At 44.0% G+C, this 21,845-nt stretch overlaps 1 protein-coding gene across 2 annotated transcripts; it reads right to left on the bottom strand.

The window, feature by feature from the left end:
* Window positions 1–2,743: 2,743 nt before the first annotated feature.
* On the bottom strand, window positions 2,744–21,845 carry c18h4orf54 (chromosome 18 C4orf54 homolog). 2 transcript variants are annotated; one of them, XM_004080099.5, is made up of 2 exons: window positions 15,542–21,845; window positions 2,744–4,509 (listed from the first exon to the last, which is right to left on the bottom strand). In XM_004080099.5, the coding sequence occupies exon 1, from the start codon at window positions 19,900–19,902 to the stop codon at window positions 15,562–15,564; it is 4,341 nt and encodes a 1,446-aa protein (XP_004080147.2). In that variant the 5' UTR covers window positions 19,903–21,845; the 3' UTR covers window positions 2,744–4,509; window positions 15,542–15,561. The 2 variants fall into 2 exon arrangements, with proteins under 2 accessions (XP_004080147.2, XP_020567501.1); XM_020711842.3 differs by lacking the exon at window positions 2,744–4,509 and adding an exon at window positions 14,018–14,614.

Here is a 21,845-nt window from a genome sequence, read left to right as displayed (position 1 = left end):
TGGGCTGCTTGTCTCAGGCTAGGGGGAGGCCCTCTGGTGGGTGTTTTCCCTTCATCTGCTGTCCCACACTGGTGTCTGGGGACCTTCCTGCCTCCATACAAGAAAGCTTCGGCTCCTCTTTGTTTGCTCAGCTGCTGGACAGTAAGTTAGAGGGAAAAAAGAGACTTTGTCCTAGAAAACGACACAGGTTTTTGTATAATCATCATTCAAAGAGCACTGGGATCACTTTTATGGTTAATTAAAGAAATGCCTAACAAATAGTGTTTGTGATTGTGAGGTGCTAAAAATACTACGACTGACGTCTCTTTGGATCCTGGATTTATGAAAACTGCTGGTAGAAAAACATCATTAACACTTTTGGTTGAAGTCACACTATTCATACAGTCTGTAAAGTAAATGAATTCACTAAAATATGCATAGAACAGAAATAAAGTTTAACTTAGAATTTGGTGAATTCTGATTAGATGATGTCTTTCCTGGATTTAGTTTCTATTTCTAGTCTCAATAATCTGCAACTTCAAAACTGCTTTTGGATTAAAAGTTTGTTCCATAATCTTTCAAATTGTTTAAAACAAAAACCTAAACAGTATGTAATCTCCTTTTATTTTACCTCTAAATTAATTAAAATATTTGTGCAATCAAAAATAATAAAAAAAGTCCCATAGTGATAAATCTTAAAGTTGTACCAGCAGAACTCTATGGAGTCTTGAAAAACAAAATTCAAATGTGTGCAGAAGATCATTAACTTGTGTGTGCATGATAATATGTTGCACACAAAAAGAATAGAACTCATACTAATAAGAAGAGCAGAATAATCAAAGTATTTTTAAAAAAGCTTGTTTCTTTACTTAATCAATGGTGAATTGCTCTTGTCTGCAAGCATCTCAGAGCCCCCTGCAGGCCGTTACAGGAATTACAGCACAGCTGCAGTATCTTGCAGGTGTAAATGTATGGAGCCCCAAGTTGTTCATAATTTAAAAAAAAAAGACCTAATGCAATCACACAATCAACCAATAAATCTATCATAAATGTATACAAAGATCATGAAACTGTGAAGAACCTGCACACAGATTTTAAATTAGCCATTATATTATTAAATTTATTTCATTTTGCTTTAAAACAGTATTTTAAAATATTCATTTTTAATCACGTTGAATAATATTATAATTCTATGGCTTTTTCTAGAAACTAGAATTTCAAAATCAATATTTTCCAAAGTGGCTTTGTTTTATTTGTTTCTGAAAAAAGCCATAGAATTACAATAATATTCAACATGATTAAAAATGAATATTTTGAAATACTGTTTTAAAATACTGAGCGAGTTTTTAAAGGAATTTCATGATCTTTTTATACATTTATGAGAGATTTAAGGGTTGATTGCAAAAGGACATACAGTATTTTTAATTATGAGCAATCTGGGGCTCCATATAAACACATTACTCAAAAATCTATTTCCCTTTTTTGTTTTCCAGTGAGAAATCCTAGATGTTATGGATTCAACATAAATCTAACATTTTGGGCGCGTCAACGCATGAATTCACACAGCAGCGATGAAGGTGTAAAGGGAAACTGCACGCATCTCTGGGCGTCACGGAATGCATCGTCAACAAACAGGAACCGAGTGCCCGTTTAGAAATACGGTTCAGGTTCTGCAACCCGATCCAGAACCTGAGAGCCCCATCAGCGCCTCCTAACTCAGAGACGGTGTGGGCTGTCAGCCAGCAGAGAAACCTTTAACACCCCCCAACTGCTTATTTAGCACACATTCCAGAATACGCCGTGCTAAGCCAGTTTAACTCTGTCTCTGGGACGTCCAGGCAGGAGGGGGGAGAGGCAGAGCTCAGAGTGACCCCAAATATCCTCAAATTAACACAATGTGCATGAAATAAAGCAGTAACTGTGCCAAGATGATGCTGCTTGGAGGGCTTCATTGTCTTTATGGTAAAAAAAGAATCAAATGGCAAAAAGACTAAACTACAGGATAAAATAACTTTTATTTGTAGGATAATTTACAGCATTTTAGGGATAATCTTTGACGTTTTGTAGAGAACGAACTGTGTTTTGTTCATTTCCCCTAAAAGTTCTTAAACTGAGAAGTAAATCCTTCCAGAAATCATTTCTTTATTCCAGTTTTCATTTATTTCTCTCACTAAACTCCCATCTTCATGCATTCAATTTAACAGTTTGTTTTACTTTTATGGCTGAACGTACAGAAATGAGGAACGTATGAACACATGAGGACTTTAAATCAGACTGAACATCATCCTATAGCTGGACGTGATACCACAGGCGTCTTTATTTTGTCTTCAGAGTGACCATCATCTCCAGCAACAGCATCAACTTTTCCAACACTTGTAAACAGCTGACACTTTGAAAAACACACAATTTCATGATTTACTGTCACATGAAGCATTCAAAACATTTCCAAAAATCCATATATACTTTAGACATAATGTTGTAAGTAGTGTTTCCCGTCCTGACGGGGAAGAATTGGTGTTGGTCTTGTCTTTGCGTCTGAATTTGTTTGGTTTTACTTGAACTATAGCATCAACTCCTCGTTTTGTTACACTATCCTCACTCTGTCAGGTAAAGTAAATAAGAAAATGGTGACATAAGCTTTGTAATATAGAGACAAAAATCTGGATCACAATGCTTGTTTTTTACCGTAACATTGGAACACAGTTTTTCCTTTTTTTTGGTAATTTCTTTTTTATTGGGTTTTCAAGAAACGTTGGAGATGTGAGACAGTTTTCCATCAGTTTATTGATCCAAATAAAATCCCAGCTCTCTTTCCACAGAGCACTCACTTTCTCTCCATCAATGAAAAAGTCCTTTTTTGTCATCAGGCAGCCCTACGTGCGTTTCCCCCCCACAGAAAGAAAATCAGACAACCATCTGGTGACGTGGCCTCACTGCGCAACAGCTCTTCTCAGACGGTTCACATCACTGCACAGACGAACAAATCCTCATGCCCTTCAGACAAAGACCCAACGGCTCCAAGCAGGACGTGGAAACTGAGACGCCTGCAGCCGCACTGCTGAATGAATCATGTGACGTCTCTGTGACTCATGCTAACTGTAATACAGTAAAAGGTACGGGGGCTGAGAGGTGCCAAACACATTTACATTTAACGTACAACAACAAAAAATGCACAAATACTGAAACACAAAAGCAAATCTGGGTTTACGTACGTTAAAAACCACTCATGTGTGAGTTTTTTAAAGTTATTTATTATGTTTTATCTATGTGGACATTATTAATACATGAATCAGTCCAAAAGCATTTTTTAATTGTATTACTACAATAAAAATTACAAAAATGTTTAGCAAGGTAAAGTTTTTGCGTCACTTCCGGTATTAAGGGTTTTCCCTTTCCGTCCAGCAGCAAAACACGACAGCAGAAGATGGAGAACAAATGAAGCAAAGCGAGCAGCTTTTCTACACGATTGGTTTTATACGACCTTCCTTTCTGGTAGAAGCCGTGGCTCCACTTCCGTTGTTGTGTTTCTGGATTTGTAGCGGGATTTGTTGTATCTTAAATGCAAACGTGTCTTGCACCTCTCGGCCACCGTAAACCGATACAGCAGACAAAAAAACTATGTTGGAAACTGTCAGTATGATTGCATTTTTATTAAATATATGTGGAATTTTAGTGCATCTCATTCAAATCAGTTTGTCCAAATTCTGAAGAATGATTTTGGACAAACAGCTGATCTGAGTTTACTGTGAGTCAGACACCGACACAGGCACGGTTTGAACGCTGTGATCATTGCACACACACACACTAAATAAACAGGACACAAAACTGTTCAAGACCACAACAGTCTTGTCGTGGCTCAACTTCAACATCTGCAAAAACATTTTCCTGAACACAGTTATACAAAAAAAAAAGAAAATCCTGTTCCAGCGTACAGAGACGCTGATCAGGTTTGTTCTTTGGCTAAAAAAGAAAGGATGGACTGTCCAGCAGATCCCGTGTTTTCAACACAAACACAACTCTTGTTTGGTTTCAACCAAAGATTATAACGCAAAAGGGACATGGGGTACACAACACACATCTGAGTCTCAAATCAGCAAAGCCTCATTTAGAGGATGTGACGGCGAGGAGCAGACAGGAAGTCATTAAGTCATTGTACAGTTTCAGACTCTTTTAAAACACAAACAAATTCAAACGCAAACAAGAAACGTCTCACTTCAGTAATGTTCATCAAGCTACTGCAGTCAAATGAAAGGCAACTCGTCAGTTTGAAGGAAAACTTTCCTTTTCTTACAATCACGTCAACGCTCGAGCTCCTCAGCCAATCAGAGGCGGAGGAGACGTTTGACCGACCGCTGCCTGTTGGCGAGGCAGCAGGATGTGCGGCGCCGTGAAAAGAGCCAAAACTCTGGTAGAAACATGTGGAGCCAGACGAGTCCAAACCCAGACGAGTCTCCCAGACGAGTCCAAACCCAGACGAGTCTCCCAGACGAGTCCAAATCCAGACGAGTCCAGGTTTTTCTAAATTCTGTTCTGTTGGAGATAAAAACAGCAAAACAAATGTTTTGTCTCTTTAATCACAGCATCAACAAGTAAAAACCAGCAGTGATGTGACCCTTAAGCGCTGAACCTGCCGAGCATGTTACAAAGTCCTGATCATCTCACTGAAGGAAGGCCTTTCTGGGCCTAAAGGTCGTGTCACGCTGCCAATGTTTACATTTGTGCATTTCCACGTATGTAATTTCAGTCTTCTGTGATACAAACGACGCACGAATCACTAATGAATTGCATATAATTAATAAACCACGCTCTACGTTGGTTTATGTGTTCTTTGCGTGGTTTATTCGTACTTATTCTGTGGTTTTGATGTAGTTCATTTGGGAAAATTTCACAACTTTTCTCACTTTTTCCACGTTTGACCAGTTTTCATCCAAATGTACGTAGTAGCTGTGGGACACGGCCTTTAGCTTGATTATTGACCATTTTCATCATTACAATCTGACACAGTTATAAATATGCTTGCAGCAGGCTGCCCCCTCTGTCTTACTAGTTAATGTTTTTGGTTTTAGCAACACTAGATTATTGCAAAGCTTTCCAGCTGAAACAAAATGTTGCCGCTGAAGTTGTGAGTCGATCCTCGGTCTCCCAGCTTCCCTTCAGCTGCAGAAATACCTCCAGAAAAAGCTTTGAAAGATCGTCCCATCTGAGGACACGTCAGAGAGTTTAGACGTGCAGAATGCCGGGGCTTAGCGTGTCAAAAGCCGCAGAGAGGTCCCGTTAAAGGAGGACTAATGGCTGTGCTTTAGCTCCAGCTGCTCCTGGAACCCATTGACAGAATACATCACTGCACTGAGTGGCCCCTCCCCCCTGGCGTCCCAAACAGGAAGTACCAGCTGGCTCCAAGAAGCCAAAATCCCAAAGACTTCTATGGTGACGTCAAACCCACTTCATCCAGTGATACGTGTCCATGCGGGAACCTCGATAACGGACAGAAACATCTCATTGCAAGACAGATTTTAAGCCAAAGAAGTCACTCTGTCAAAACAAGCTAAGAAGAGTTGTCTGTTAATCTACGGAGACAACCGTTCACATCACTGATGGATAGGATCCGGTGGACCTGCAAAGGCCGCTCCTGATTGCAGGTGTTGGAAACATGAGGAAAATGGTGCACAAACTGTTGCGGACAAGTCTTAACAACATCAACGCCTGATTTGGTTACCAGCAGTGGTCAACGCTAGACTGTCTGGAGAACATGCAAACCAAGGAGCTCCTCTTGAGACTTCCGGTTATGGCGGCCATGTGAAAAGTCGTGTTTTCTGCCGCTCTGCAGCTCGTGCTATACCAAGAACTTTACTTGCTGCTATCCAAAACTAAATTACAAGAGGAATGAAGGAATAATGCCTAAAAAACCTAAAACTGGAAAAGAAACAACTGAAAATTCTAAGCAACCCAAGTTAACGGAGTTTCGTCTTCGAGGGGAAGCGCAGAAGGCTAACGCTGCCACTGTCCAAATGGCGGAGACGCGCGAGGAGGAAAGCAGCAAGGTGGATAAAATACTGTCTGTTGTGACCTCCATGAAGACAGACTTTTCTACAAGATTTGACAAACTTTTATTGGCAGTCGAAGACATAAAACGGGAACTGAATGATTGCGCTGAACGAGTGACACAAACGGAGGTGCGCATTTCCAACACGGAGGACGACATCAGCGTTTTGCAGGCCAAGGTGAGCGCACTGGAAGCAAAAGGAAAAGTTCTGGAGGACAAAGTCTTAGATTTGGAATCAAGATCAAGGCGGAACAATTTAAGACTTGTCAATTTGCCAGAAGGAGCTGAAGGACAAGACCCGTGCCTGTTCTTGGAAAAGTGGCTTCCAGAGGCGCTCGGCACCGAAATGCTTCAGACTCCGCTGACCATAGAAAGAGCGCACCGAATCGGACCGCGGAGAGACGGCAACGCTCCACCTCGCACTCTCATCATGAGATTCCTTAACTATAAGGATAAGCTGGCTGTTGTCTCTGCGGCGCGGGCCAAAAAGGAGCTTCGCTACAAGGAGCAGCGGATCCGATTCTACCCGGACCTCGCAGCGGGAGTGCACCAGCTTCAGAAACAGTTCGACTCGGTTCGAGAGGATCTGCGCAGATTGGGGATAAAGCACGGAGTGATTCACCCAGCAAAGTTACTGGTGACCTACGAGGGGAAGACGCACGCCTTTAAAACACCGACAGAGGCTCGAGAGTTTCTCAAGAAGATCCAGAAGAACTCCGAGTGAAAGTGATTCTGATCTGACTCACTATTCTCTCAACAGTTGTGAGAAACAGGTAACGGGACGGTAAAATTGGCATTCCAATATGGAAACATCTGAGTGACTTTTTTTTTTTCTTCTTCCTTTATTTTTCTTTTTCTTAATTAATAATATTTTTTTGAAACAAGTTCTACAACTGTATACATTATGTGAAAATTAGCAGCGTAGAAAAATTATTTTTGGTCAAGGCACGACCAGCAGTGGCGTTAATGTTCGATTTGAGTGACATGGGCAGACTGCTCCTCCCAGAGAGAGGATCAGGCACGTGCCATGGCGGGAGACACAATGTGGGGGGAGGGAAACCCATTCAGTTGGGTAAATGGGGTAACGGGTGTTCAAGTTTGGTGTTTTGGATATGTTCTCTTATATCCAGGTTAGTTAGGCTTCTCTTTAAAAAAATGTTCATTGTATTATGTGAAAGTTTCACAGCAGCTGAAAAGAAATACAGATCTCTTTTTTTTCAAGAGACAATTTACTCTAAATGCAAATAAATACTTTGATCTGTCTAAATTAATGCAAGGAGTAGATCTAAACTTTGTAACATGGAATTGCAGGGGATTGCAACGTTTCAAAAAGGTCAAAAAAGTAATAAACAAAATAAAAGATATGGGGTCCAAAATAGTCTTTCTTCAGGAGACCCATCTTCTAGAGGAAGACGAAAAAAGAATTAGAAGAAGGTGGCGAGGGAGCGTATTTGCTTCAGCATTTTCTTCCAGAGCAAGAGGAGTGATGACTCTTATTCATGAATCTGTACCATTCCATGTCAGTAATGTGATTAAAGACAAGAGGGGTAGATATTTAATAATACAAGGATCATTATTGTTGGAAACATTAAATTTGGTTAATATTTACGGTCCTAATTCTGATGATTTTAAGTTTTATGAAGACCTGTTCCTTACACTTTCAGCGCTGCCCGGGCAATTTATAATAGCTGGGGACTTTAACTGTACCTTAAATCCAAGCCTGGATAGATCCACAGGAACCGACCAAACTCATAACAACTGTAGACTGAGTATTCTGAGATCAATGAAAGAACTAAAACTACTAGATATTTGGAGGGAATTAAATCAGCAAACCAAGGCCTATTCATGCTATTCTGCAACATTTCAAACCTACTCACGTATAGATTATTTCCTAATTTCTTCTGAATTGATGTCCAAAATCCAAAAATGTACATATGACAATATTGTAATTTCGGACCATGCTCCATGTTGCCTAGTATACAGGGATGAAAAAATATCCGGCGACCCTCCTAGATGGCGATTCCAACACAAATGGCTGCAGGACGGAGAGTTTGTTAAATACATAGGAAAACAAATAGATGACTTTTTCTACTTCAACACAGATCAAACTTCAGCCTGCATTAGATGGGATGCCTTTAAGGCATTTCTTAGAGGAAAAATAATTAGTTACACAAGCTATAAAAATAAGAAAGACAAACAAAATTTTGCACAACTAGAGAACAAAATAAAACACACACAACAAAAAATTTATGAAAATGGGGATCTGGAAGCAAAAAAAGAGTTATTACTCCTAAGAGCAGAATATGACAAACAGTCCAGTAACAGGGCTGCATCAAGCCTTTTAAGGTTAAAACAAACATTTTATGAACAAGGTGACAAGGCTGGAAAATTATTGGCATGGCAAATAAAACAACTGGAAACTAAAACCTCTATCACATGTATCACAAAAAATGAACAAAACTTAGTCAATCCAAAAGATATCAACAATGCCTTTAGAGAGTATTACCAGAAACTGTATGACGCTCAAGGGAACTGCAATCCTACTGACATTAATAGTTTCCTAAATAGGCTGAATATTCCAGTTATCTCAAATGAGAATAAGATCAATTTGAATTTAAAGTTTAATAACATAGAAGTCGCACAAACTATTGAAAACATGAAATCAGGAAAAAGTCCAGGTCCAGATGGTATTCCGATTGAAATATATAAAAAATTTAAGGATAAATTGCTAACACCCCTACTGGAAATGTTTACTGAGGCATTTGAAAAAGAATGTCTTCCACTCTCCATGAATCAAGCCCTTATCACATTACTGCCAAAACCAGGTAAACCACCTAACAAATGCGAGAATATGAGGCCTATTAGTTTACTGAATTCTGATCTTAAAATTATTTGCAAATTGTTAGCAAGGCGTCTCCAAAACGTTCTGCCACATATAATAAATAGAGATCAGAATGGCTTTGTTGCTGGAAGACTAGGATCTCATAATGTGAGAAGAGTTTTAAATATCATTCATCATAAAAAAGAAAACAGAGATACTGCTCTCCTGTCATTAGATGCAGAAAAAGCATTTGATAGGGTTGAGTGGCCCTATCTTTTCAGTATCTTGGAAAGATTTGGATGTGGATCCAACTTTATAAAATGGATCAAGATTTTGTATAAAGACCCGACAGCGGAAGTTTTAACAAATAGAAATTTCTCTAAGCCAATTAAAATTAAGAGAGGATGTCGGCAAGGACGTCCTCTCTCTCCTTTGCTTTTTACTTTAGCAATAGAACCATTTGCAGCAGCGATTCGTGCACATACACAGATAACTGGAATCACAATAGGACCCACTGAACACAAAATTTCTTTGTTTGCAGACGATGTCATTTTATATTTGAGTAACCTTACTTCATCAATCCCAGCAGTGCTGGAAGTGATTCAAATATTTGGAAGTATTTCAGGATATAAAGTGAATAATGCAAAATCCTCAATTTTAATGCTAAATTCTATGGAAAGGCAAAACCCCACTTCCAAAACATCTCACTTTAAAGTAGTTGAACATTTTGAATACTTAGGAGTGGTAATTGTACCAAAGCTGGATCAAGTTGTCCAACGTAACTATGATTACTTAAAAGAAAAAATCAAAGATTCAATAGACAGATGGATGAAGCTGCCCATAACTATAATGGGAAGAATAAATATCCTAAAAATGAACGTATTGCCAAAACTGCTATACTTGTTCCAAAATATCCCTCTGGCACCCCCTCTAGAATTATTTGCTTGGTTAAAGAAAATCACAGTAGCCTTTATATGGAACAACAGAAAACCTAAACTCCGTCTTACTTTACTATACTTACCATTTGATGGAGGGGGGCTAAAATGCCCTAATTTTAAGCATTACTTCTGGGCTACACATCTGCGCTCCATTATGTTTTACTTCTCTAATGAGAATAATCCACATTGGGTGGAAATGGAGTCCCACAATTTAAAAATACCTTTACCGTCGTTCTTATACTCCGATAAAATAAGAAAGTTACAAAGACAAATCAAAAATCCTTTCTTGAAACACATGATAAAGGTCTGGTTTGAGGTCAAAAACTATTTAAAAGAAGTAAATTCTTTATCACAATTCAGCCCAATCTGGGGTCACCAGTGTTTTGTACCAGGAAGAATGGATACAACGTTTAAAACGTGGGCATCCAAAGGACTTAGAACAATTAGAGATTTGTACCCCCCACAGTCTGATACCTTTATGTCCTTTGAGGAGCTAAAATCTATGTACGACCTGGATAAAAAACACTACTTTAAATATCTTCAGCTAAGAAGCTTTGTGAATGCAAACCAAAAGAGTCTTAACAAAATTCCTTTTTCACAGCTGGAAACCCAGATGATGAAAAACAAATTAAGAAAAGGCATAATTTCGGACCTCTATAACTTATTGACATCTAATACATCAGAGAACTCAAATGGTAAATTAAAATCATGGAATGATGACTTATCACTCAATATTAATGAAAATGATTGGACAAGGGCATGTTGTAAGATTCATTCTATGTCTATTAACAGTCGACTGAGAATACTACAATTTAAATGGTTAATGCGTTTATATACGACACCAGTGCAACTAAATAAATATAATAAGAACATACCAGATGTTTGTGCAAAATGTGGATTTAAAGGCACATTGAAGCATTGCATGTGGGAATGTCACCAAATACAAATCTTTTTGGAAGAAGTTAAAATTACAATAGAAAAAATAATCTCAAAACAACTTACATTGAGCCCTACCCTATTTCTTTTGACTATATATCCAGTGAAACATAATTTTAGTAATACAGAGAGTACATTTATTGATATCAGTTTCTTAACGGCTAAAAGGTGTATTGCACAGGCTTGGAAAAACATGAACAGACCTAGCATAAATCAGTGGCTAAAACAAATGTTGTATTGCCTTCCTTTGGAAAGAATAATGTATATCCATAAAAGCAAACAACACCTATTTGAGGAAATTTGGGGACCCTTTATTAATTATATTCAAAAATTAGAACAAATAGATGATTCAACAGATTTTTGATCTCAACCGCACGGAATTTTGCAACCTCAGTTTAAAAGCTTTTGAAAAGGAGAGCTGTGATGGTATCATGTAAGAGAAGCAATGTTCGTTGTTAAGTTTTGTTTTATGTAATTATAATTTTTATTTGTTTGAGTGTAGATATTTGTTTTGAGTGAAATGTCATACAATACAGTTTTTTTTTTTTTTTTTTTTTTTTTTTTTTAATTATTTTATTTCCTTTTTGCTTTTTGTCTTTTTATAAGGAAAACGTAACTGGTATTATTGAAGTTGCTGTGTTGTCATGACTAATTCTTTAAATAAAAAGTTGTGGAAAAAAAAAAGGAGCTCCTCTTTGAGGTCAGCTGTGCTGCAAAGCACTGATTTCCTTCACTGACAGGTACAGGAAGATGACATCATCTCTTTTGATTTCTGTGGATTTTAGTTTTTCTCCATTGGTTTGGCTCATTTTCTTGAAACAGAAATTACATTCTGAAAATTCTAAGATCATTTGGTAAAACAGTCTTACAGTTCAGCACATCACTTGCAAAATCTAATATATCTCCCAAAACTGTTCACTCGTGCTTCAAAACTAAATTCCTTTCCCATGTAAAGAGTCAGTGCCACCAAAATGGCAAAGATCCTTCTCAATTGCTTTGGCCAATTTCTTGAAGCAGACCGGACGTTCTCGACACTCTTGGTGCTTTTGCCCAAATAATGTGGATGGTTCGGCACAACACCATGGTTCACCTGCAAAAGCTCATATCTCCCCCAAAACAATTCACTCAGGCGTCAAAACTAATTGTCCTTTTCATTTAAACAGTCAGTGCTCCCAAAATCCTTCATCCATTTGGCATTGTGTAGGCACTGCAGGTCAGAATGATTAGATGTTTTGTCACTATAGCAGAGGACCATTGAAATATCCCTCATGTCCATCCATCCATCCACCCACAATAACAAACACATTGACACCTATGGGGAAATGTAAGCCTCGTTTCAACTGAGCGGTACGGCACGGTTTAGAACGGTCCAGGCGATTTAGGTGAGCGACCTACAACAAACAGGGCCTTAAAATGGTACAGTCTGGCCTAACGGGTCCACAATGGAAATGCTCAACATACTGGACTGGTATTGACCGGACTGCTCAATGGAGAGGAGTCTTTGGAGTCATCAGTGAAGCCTGTTGGGAGGAAGCCGGTCACCCACAGGGAGAACATGCAAACTCCACAGAGATGACACAGCCGGGATTCAAACCAGGGCCTCCCTGCTGTGAGCTCAGAGTGCTAACCACTACACCACCATGCCGTCCCTGAGTAACATACTGTAGTTTTAAATGTTATTGTTGGCTGTTTATATATTAAATGTTGAGGTTAGAGACATGTTGGTGTTTTGCACCAGGACTTTTATCCTAATTTGTTCTCAGACGGATCCAACCATCAACATCTGCATCACTGCAGCCTGATGGGAACCTTCCTTTGGCATCCAAACCCGTTTCCTGCTTCAGAAAGTCCTGCAGAACCAAGATTTCAAATGGAAAGCAGAGAAGGGGGACGGACAACAGCAGAAACGCAGCAAACGTCCATGATTTCAGCTGAAGGTCGCACACACCTTCACCGCCTGTGGTTATGCATGTTACCATGACAACAAAGGTATTCCCTCTTTTCAGCCACTTCTGTCGGATTTTAACGTTCAGGATTGAAAGGAAAAGATGAAGAAGCTCCTGTAAACTGAAGTTAACTTAGAGTTGAGTTGCCAGCTGGTCTCAGCGGTATGTGGGGACATTCTGAGAGGGGAAACTCCAAAATGTTCACCAAGAGCAGTTGAGGCTCTTCGCTGCTATGCAGCATGTTTTGTTGATGCCATGAAGCCGACTTCTCACCCTCTCCGTCTTGCAACAACTGCTCCTATAAAAAGCTCACTGATACTGCAGCAAGCTGCCAGCCAGAATCTGACATCCTGCAGCAGCTGAAGCTTTTGCACACAGACAACAAACTGCTAGAGTTTGAACTCTCTCTGCTGCACACATGTACACACTGGCACATTGTAACACCTTCCCCATGAACAATCCTCACTCAGGGCCTTATCTGAGGACGCACACGCTAGCAGGCGGGGCCCAACTGTTTAGCTGCAAACTTTACAACCAAATCTTTTGCTCCCGTCATGCCTGTTCAGCACATGAAGCGGCTACAAACTCCAGGACCGGACACATGTCCTGAGGCACGCATGACGGAAAATCAGCGTTGTGTTTTTTGGAAACTGAACATCTCCTTCACACGGTGGGAAATAACTGTGAATGCCCAAAGTGTATGGAAAGCTTTAACAACACTAAACTCCAGCCTCTTTCTTCTGTTTTGAGAACCAGACAGAAATGTTGCTGCCAGCTTTTGTTCAAACTCCAACCCACTTTTCAGTAGAACACAGGAACATGAGTCTGGTTGGTCTTCGTTGTTGTCCTGGTGTCTGTAATCACACAACGGTTAAAGTCCACGCTCAGGGTCACATGCGGGTTTTTGAAACTGCATATTCAGTGAACATGAACCCCAGACAGCAAAAAAGGTTGCAAGAAGGACTGCAGTGGGGCAAATGTGCACAAGAAACCCCTGGGGCACTAAATAAGAGACGCCCAACAGGCAGACCAAGAAAAACAACTCCAGTGGATGATAAGAACATGGTAGGAGCAGTCGAGACATGAATGTGGAACCGGAAACAACCTCTAGGGAGTCAGACTGAATCACAGTCCAGTCAGCAGGACAGAAGGACGGAGCAAAGGCTAAGGCTTGGAGAGTTGAGGATCTGCCTCTGAGCCAAAACTCAGCTTATGAACACAGTGGTGGTGATGCCATGGTTTGGGCTTGCATGTTTTTTTTTTCTTGGTAAAAAGCTAATTTGTTTTTATTGAAAACATCCACAGACAGATCCATAACCATGCAGCAGAATGAGTAGGATCCACTGCACACTGCCAAAGCAGTAAAGGGTTTTATTTCAGTCCAGACGTGGAAGAATTCTAGACGGGCCGGGTCAATCTCCAGTGTAACCCCCACAGAGCGTGCAGAGCAGCGATTTAGAGAACCTATATCATGCACAATAAACTTTCTGAGCTTTTTAGTGTGTCATAATGTTCATTTCTCTCCAGAAACAACAACCCCAAACCGGTATTTTGATCCATTCACAAATATCTGAGGATTCCTCTAAAAACCTGCTCTGAGCACCAGCCCCTCCCAACCCACGAAAACGAGCAGGTCCTCACATTGTGACATCATATCTGAGGAACCCGCCCCTTCCAGGAAGACTCTGCACTGCCAGCCCCGCCCCCAGGGTAACAGACCCCCCACTTCCTTCATGGAGCTAGACGTGATTGGCTAAACACTTTAATTTTCTATGAATTATATGAACGTCCATCTTTGTAAAGTTTGGATGATGTTTGTTTTCATGGGAGAATCTCAGACACGCTGATGAGGCCGACTCCATGATGATGTCATGAAATGGGCGGCACCCACAAGGAGAAGAAGGCGGGGCCTCAGAGATCGAGTCGTCTTACTTCCTGGTAGAAAAATGAGCTGAAAAATAATTTTCATAAAAAAATGGTTCTTTAGTGTCCAAGATCATGTCTGATCACATAGTATCCTTTACTCTGAAAGGCTTAAATACAGCAGCATACAGACTATTTCAACCAGGGCTGCTGATTACGTCCCTTAAAAGGGTTTGTGGGTAGATCATCAAAGATGAACAAACAAAAACATATAAATATGTATTTTAAAAATCCCTCAGCAAATGATCATCTTCAACGTGAAGTACGGTGCTTGATTGACATGCAGAGCGGCTAATCAAACCCTGTCAGACAGACGTCACTTCACGTGTGTTTGAACACGCAGAGCACCCTTGGGCCGGCCCGTTTGCCTAACCGATTCGAAGTGAGACCGAGGCGCCCCGTTCCTGCTGTTCCTCCAGCCGGATTCTGATGTTCGGATCAGAGACGGCTTTAGATCTTCCAGGTGTGTGAACTACAGCTGAGGAGGACATTCTGCCTCAAAGAAAACCATCTGACGACAAGGACTTCACTCACTCATGAGGACCAGAACCTCCAAAAACCTGCCACCAAGCAGGCCTTCTGCCCCAAAAATGGCAGCTGATCAGAACTGCTCCAAACTATTTTTGAAGAACTACATTGAAGTACGTCTGCAGATCCCGTTTAGTCATCTCAGGTTTCACACAGGAATGATGAGTTTGTCAGAAAACAGACGTCTGGACTGAAGAAGAGGAGCTGCTGCAGCACAGTGCCGCTCTAACATGAACATCTAGCTAGTTTTACACGGAGCATCAACCTAGAAAGGATCAACCGAAAACGAGTTTTGGCAGTTTGACCATGACTAACCCGTGTGCTGAGATCCAATGAAAGACCATCATAAGTATCACTGCATCTTCTCTAAACTAGACTCTTAAATGGTTCATTCTTCTTCTCAAAGGAAACCGATTGAATTGTTCACCTGTTCCGGTGAGGCGCCTCTCATCTATGCTCCACCACAAAGCTCATGGTCGTCCCGTCAAACGAGGGCGGGGCGATGATCCTGGGGCCTTGCTGGGAGGTGATGCTTATGATGGGCTGTGAGACGGCGGTCGGGGTTTGCTGAGGCCTGCCGGCTGCGGCGCCCTGCTGCTGACCCCCAGAAGCTGCTTGGTGGTACGTTCCAGTGGACATGTAGAAGGGGCTTTCCATGTACACCCCCTCGTTGTGCTGCGACGGTGCTTTCTCCCCGCACTCTGCCTCCGACGGCAGGGACATCTGCGAGTGCACCAGCGCCCGGGAAGGTATGACTGCCGGCGCCGGCATGAAGCTGGGGTAGATCATGTAGGTCTGCCCGTACGCCCCGGGACTGAGGGCCATTGGTGGGAGGGGCATGGGCAGGGGGGTCATGGGAGGCTGTGGGATCGGCATGTCCACGTAGCGACCCGTCTCCGGGTCAAAGAGACGCTTTGTGGCCGGCTGCACCGGAGTGTCTACCAGATAGTAGTTTCCAGTGGTGGGGTCCAGGAGCATCTTCCTCTGAGTGGCGTGGAAGGGCTCTAGGGTGGGGGCTGGGGTCATTATTGGGGAGAAGCAGTACATCTGTGGCTGGCTGGGGGACATTCCCAGCGGTAGGGAGTGATAAATTGTGGCCGGGGGAATCTCAGGTGAAGGGGTCTGCATCCCGTGGCTGGAGTGCGTCGTCTTTGGCATGTGCTGCTCCTGGCTTCTGGAGCCAGACCACTGGTGGTTTGGTGGGGGGGTCGGCTTTGATTGGTTAGAAAATGAATACCCAGAAGTCTTGTCAGCAGGTGGAGGTTGTTTGCTTTCCTTTGGGTGGGATTTGACAGGAATAGTCAGGTAATTATCAGACAACGCGTTTGACACATGAAACTTTTCCTCATTTCTCCATTCCCCTGCTTCCTTTTTGCGACTAATCTTTACAGAAACGGGGAGCTGGGGGGACTTTGGGGCCACGTTTCTGTCGCTAAAAGGTGTTTGAGTGAAGTTGTTGGACAGGTGGATGCTTGGAGCTGCACAGAACTTGAAGTCGGACGTGTTTCTGTGACTAGTTACGTTTATGGCCTGATGGGACTTGGAAAGCAGCGAGTTGTCGTGGCTGCTGGACGGCTGAGGAGACCCGAACGGGTCGTTTGCTTCCCCACTTCCTGGATCCTCAGAGCCAGGGGAGGCTTCGGTTCTGGGATAGGAGTCTCTTCTGGTTTTGTCCACATCGGAACAGCCGACGTCCTCCTCGTCAGCTCCACCCAGCTCCTCACTGGTGATCAGTGACAGCACGTGGCTGTCCGTCAGAGGCTCCGGCTCGCTCTTTCTCTTCCATTCGTTCTTCTCAAACACATAAAGCTGCTCCATGGTTTTCACAGCAGCCTGAAGCTTTTCCAAAGCCACTTGATTAGCAACCTTAGATTCCGGCTTTTTGTCTGCCAGCTCGGACCCCTTTTCTGCCTTCATCTGTGTCTCTGTTCTGAGTCCAGGGTTCTCCTCTGAGGAGCTGTGAGACGTTGGGCCCCCTGCCCTCAGTGGTGGATCACTTTTAGCGTCCCCCAGAGTCACTTTGTCAGAGTCAAGTGACTCCTGTTCGGCTGGTTCCACATTTCCAGGATGTTTCCCAGGGTAATTGGTGTTTACAGATTGACATTTTATCACTATGGGGGACACAGGGTCTGGATTTCTGGGCTGCATTTGCTTCCTCTGCTCGCTGTGACTGTCAGCACAGGCAGAGCTGGCCTTGTTTTCACTGGTATCCAAAGAAACAAAGTGATAAGAGCTTTTAACCAGCTTACGCACATCTCTCACTTGGTGGATCGGCGTCTGGAGCTTGCCCTTGTTTTCTCGGATGTCTCTTACCATGAAGTGTGGAACTTTGTCTGAGGACTCGCCCTTCAGAGCTGCAGCCAGCGCTTGGCATTTGAAGTCATCTGCTCTGCTGAAGCTCGGCGCCTTGGAGCCTAAAATAGGAGCGCGCCGTTTGGAGACACCAAAAGCTTGGCTTTTATCGTCTCTGACGCTCCTCAGGTTTATTTTGATTTCCGGAGATTTGGAGGCGGACGCGTTCCTGGACTCTGAGAGGTGGAAGGTGCTGTCAGCGCGCAGTTTTGTCCCCGGGTTGTCCCCACTTTCAGAAGGATCTCCGCGCCGCGCTTGTCCGCCTTCATCCTCTTCTTCACCGGACAGCAGCTGGATACTTGGAACAAACAAATGAGACATTTTCGTCAGTTTGCTGCGCGCTGAGCTCAGGTCCCCCTCACCCTCATCCGCTGAAGGCAACCTGTCCTCCAGGGTTTTCGCGTTTTTATGATCCTTTTGAAACTCTAGCTCGCCGTCCTTCCAGCATCTGAAGGCGCTATTTTGGCTGCGAAGCAGCGTGCTTTTGGACGCTCCCAGTGCGCCTTTTTTAGTATCGATTCCAGCTTCATTCTGCGACGCTAAATTGGTTTCTGGGGCGCGCGTGGCCGGATCTTTTCTCCAGGAGTGGGTGCTCCTGGAATCACATGAGCCGCTGTCCACAAAGTCCCCCAACTGTTCCACGCAGACGGGCGCGCAGTCAGAGCTGCTCTCGGAAAGCCTGGAGCTCTGACTGCGCAGATCCCTGCTCCCCAGCTTCCCCCCGTGGCTGTCCAGGCCCCCCTGGTGCGCATGAAGCGGAGAGGGCGCCTGCTGCTGCAGCCGCTGCTGCTGCTGCTGCTGCTGCTGCTCACTGATCTCCCCCCGCTCCATCTTCCGCTCCTGCTCAAACTGAATCTTTTTGGAGAGAACGTTTTTAATCAGGCTGGACGCGAACACGGACTTCTTCTGCATGTCTTCCATGGCATTGAGGGGCGGCTTGCTGGCCCCTCTGTCCTGACTCCTTTGCAAACTGTTGGTAACCTCATCTGTGGAACGTGATCCCGCAGGGGTTTGCGCGGACTTCGTGCGCCTTTCTCCCCCAGACATTCCTGCTTTGACATTGCAGCGGAAATTCAGAGTCTCCGTCAGTCTAATGAGCCCGCTGCTGCTCTGACCAAACTTCCCCATCAGCTGGATTTTCTGTGTGGATGACGAAGCCCCGCGGGGGCTGCCACTTATAGAGAAGATCTTGCTGGTGGGGGGTTTGATGTGCGCCAGAGCCAGACCTTTATAACCCCTATTATCGATACTGTTGGCTATTTCAAACGAGGCTGCTGACTGCTGACAAGACACCACACTTTGGTCGAGTCCCTGAGACACGTTGACGTTTCCATATTTCAGGTCGACAAACGTGGACCACCTGTTGAGGCCCCGGCCGTGCTCTGACGCGGAGGACTCGCTGGAGGTGCTGAAATTAATGGTATCAAAGTAAGGGTAGGCCAGGCTCTTGAAGGCCCTGGCTGTCAGATTGCGCACCTCCTTGTCGGCATCGTCCAGCTCACTGACTGCGCTGGACGTGCCGCTGGAGTCTGTGACCTCCTTCTTCCCCCTCAATTTGCCGCCAAAGTGCATGCGTCCCGGCGCAGCAATGAAGCACTTAGCTCTGTCACACAGCGTCTCTGCCTTCCCATCAACTCCTCTGAACACATAACGGCTCACGTCTCCGGAGCGCCTGGCACGATAAAGAATGTTTTCCTGTTCTTGAATGTTGCCCGGGTCATTTATAGCCCGGGAAGTGGCCCTGATTGACAGGCAGATCTGTCCCCCACCGTCTCCCCTGAACTGCTGCTGCTGCGGCGGCTTCCATGTGTTCTCATCTGAGCTGGGGAACGGATCGCTTTCACGCAGAGTGCTGACTCCTGCTGATGCGCCCTGAGCGCGCGCGGAGCAGAGCCCCGCCGCTCCATGATCGGCGTCAAAACTATAGTCCACAAACGAGTACACCCGCCTGTCATCCTCGATGTCCCAGCTGGTGGAGGAGCCCACGCCGAGGTCGTAGTCGCCTTCGTGGTCGGACAGCTCCGACAGCTCTATCTCGTGCGTGGTGATGTAGTGGGACTCGTCCTCCGTTACGCACTGGCCGGAGTCATCAGACAGCACCAGACTGACAACCTCCTCCTCATCATCCGAGTCACTCCTCCCGCTCAAACTGTTCCCGCCACTCTGTAATCCCGCATCAGGCTGCGCCAGTTTCAAATCATCCCCTTTGGACCGCTGCTTTGTCGTGGCGCACTCCTCTTTGTCTCCAGAGTTGAGGTGATCTTCAGGGTCTTTGACGCACGGCGGGAGATGAGCCCGGGAGGCTTTAAGGACCCCTCCTCTGTATGTTTCTCCTGCTGCCTCCTCTTCAACATCCGCCTCGCTTTTGATCGCCATGCCAGGCTTCCGTTTCGGTGCGCAAAGAGATGCAGGGTTGCTGGGAACGACGACAGACATTTGGTTCGTCAGCCCCGCGCCCCGTGCCGCGGTGTGTTCGCGTTCGCGCTGCTGGCTCGGTGCTGTCGCTCACTCTTCATGTCTGACGCGGCGGGATGGAGTGTCCATGCGTCTGGATCAGAGGTGGAGCCGGTGGCGCAGACTGAGGTGGCGCGCAGAGCTCCTCAGTGGGATGACAGACTCCTATGACACGGAGGCGCACATTCCGGCGGAGCGCCCACCGAGTCTCACGCGGAGAGTCTAAAAAAGACCGGAGACATCAGCGGCGTTCAGGACACGTGACCATCGTCTGACACAAAAAAGACAGAGCGATAATCTAAAGTTCCAGTTCAGTTTAGATCCATTCTCCATTTTTCCTGTCATCAGACACGCAAACACAAACAGAACAGAAACATTTAAACAGATTTCTCCATTTTTTTCTGTCTCACTTGTCAAAGTTTGTTAAAGGATTTTAAATCTTTCGTGAGTTTTCCGCAGCATCTGCAGGATTCAGTGTTTCAAATATTCTCATAAATACGCAGGAAAAACCAGATGACGTTTGTTTTATATGCAGTTCATATCATCAGATGTCTACATTCACAGGTTGAAAAGTTATGACTCCTCCCACTTGTCTTTTTTTAATCCAACTATGTCTTTATGCTGAAAGGAAAATCCAATCATTAAACGTCGATTTAGTCATTTTGACCTTTCCTTACGTTTCCTGAAGCCCAACAGGAACAGCTGCCTGTGGCCCCTTTTCTATTGGATTGAAAGCAAAATCCCCCTTGATGGAGTGAAAGTAAAGCTGGAAGCCTGCGATAATAAAATACTGTTTCTATTTGGATATTTTACAGCGATTTCTCCTAATTGAAATGAAAATACCTTCAAAATGAGGATTTTCAGAACAACTATTAGGTTAAGAATATCTGCAGTTAAAATGGATTAAATAATTGCAGACAAAAACTGAATCATGACATCACTAGAATATAAACGTGCAAAGAAAAGCGTGTAAAGATCATGTTTGTTATGTTATGTAGCATTTACAGCAGGGAGCAGGAAGTGTTCAGTTACAGATGTTGTGGAAGGACTTTTTTCTCATCTATCAGCTGAGGAAGGATCAGAAAAAGCAGATGAGGAGGAGCAAAATACCTCAGGTTCAGAGGAAGAACTCCTCCCAAGGAGAAGTTTTAGAAACGGTTTTCACGCCTTCCCAAGACGCCTTTCTTTGCCGTGATGGTTGCAGGTCTGTGCAGATGTGTTGCTCAGGTGAATTACAGACTGGATGGGCAGACACTGGCCCCGCCTACATGTGCAGAACCTGACCACACCTGTGCTTTTAGGCATCATCCAAACCCGTTCAGCACTAATATCACGGAAATGCACTGAATGAACCGTAGAAGAGTGAACCTGTGACAAACACACCAGTCTGGAAACGAGTTTTCACGTAGATTTCAAAAACAAAATCATCTTTTTGAAAGCGCAGATGCTTCCAGTGAGCAGAAGACAACAAGGTGGAAAAAAGAATCTGCAGGCAGCTCATTTCTGCCAGGCTGCTGGTCACAGAAACAGAAAGGCCTGAGAGTTTCTACTTGATAAGCAGTTTAAGCATTTCTAAGAACCACTTCCTGAAATGTTTCAGCAGCTTTATGACCAGAAGGAAGAACCAAAACGCACCTCCCTGCTGTGGATGTCCCCGCGTCACTGTGGCATGATGAGACCTTTTTATGGATGAGCAGAAGGTCAGAAGTGCTGCTAGACCAGTTTCCTCAGCCTGAATGACGGACATGCAGCTTCAGGCAGCAGGAAACGTGGCGGGCTGTGAGGGGAAATCAGTCCAACACCTGATAGTGAGAGGTCAACAGCAGCATACCAGCTAAAGGACAGACTGACTGACTGACTGATGGGGCTCCCCGGGGGGTCCTGCAGGGACCACCAAGAGCCTCAGAGGAGCCACAGGTCAACAG

Source organism: Oryzias latipes, chromosome 18 (genome assembly GCF_053564925.1).
Source record: "Oryzias latipes strain Hd-rR chromosome 18, Olatipes_Hd-rR_3.1".
In the NCBI taxonomy this organism is placed as follows: domain Eukaryota; kingdom Metazoa; phylum Chordata; class Actinopteri; order Beloniformes; family Adrianichthyidae; genus Oryzias; species Oryzias latipes.
Note: the sequence above shows the minus strand (reverse complement) of the source record. Positions and strands in the feature narration are given on the sequence as shown.

What these genes read in the sequence shown, in the direction of transcription:
- c18h4orf54 (XM_004080099.5), bottom strand. Translation starts at nt 19,902, where the DNA reads ATGTCTGTCGTCGTTCCCAGCAACCCTGCATCTCTTTGCGCACCGAAA.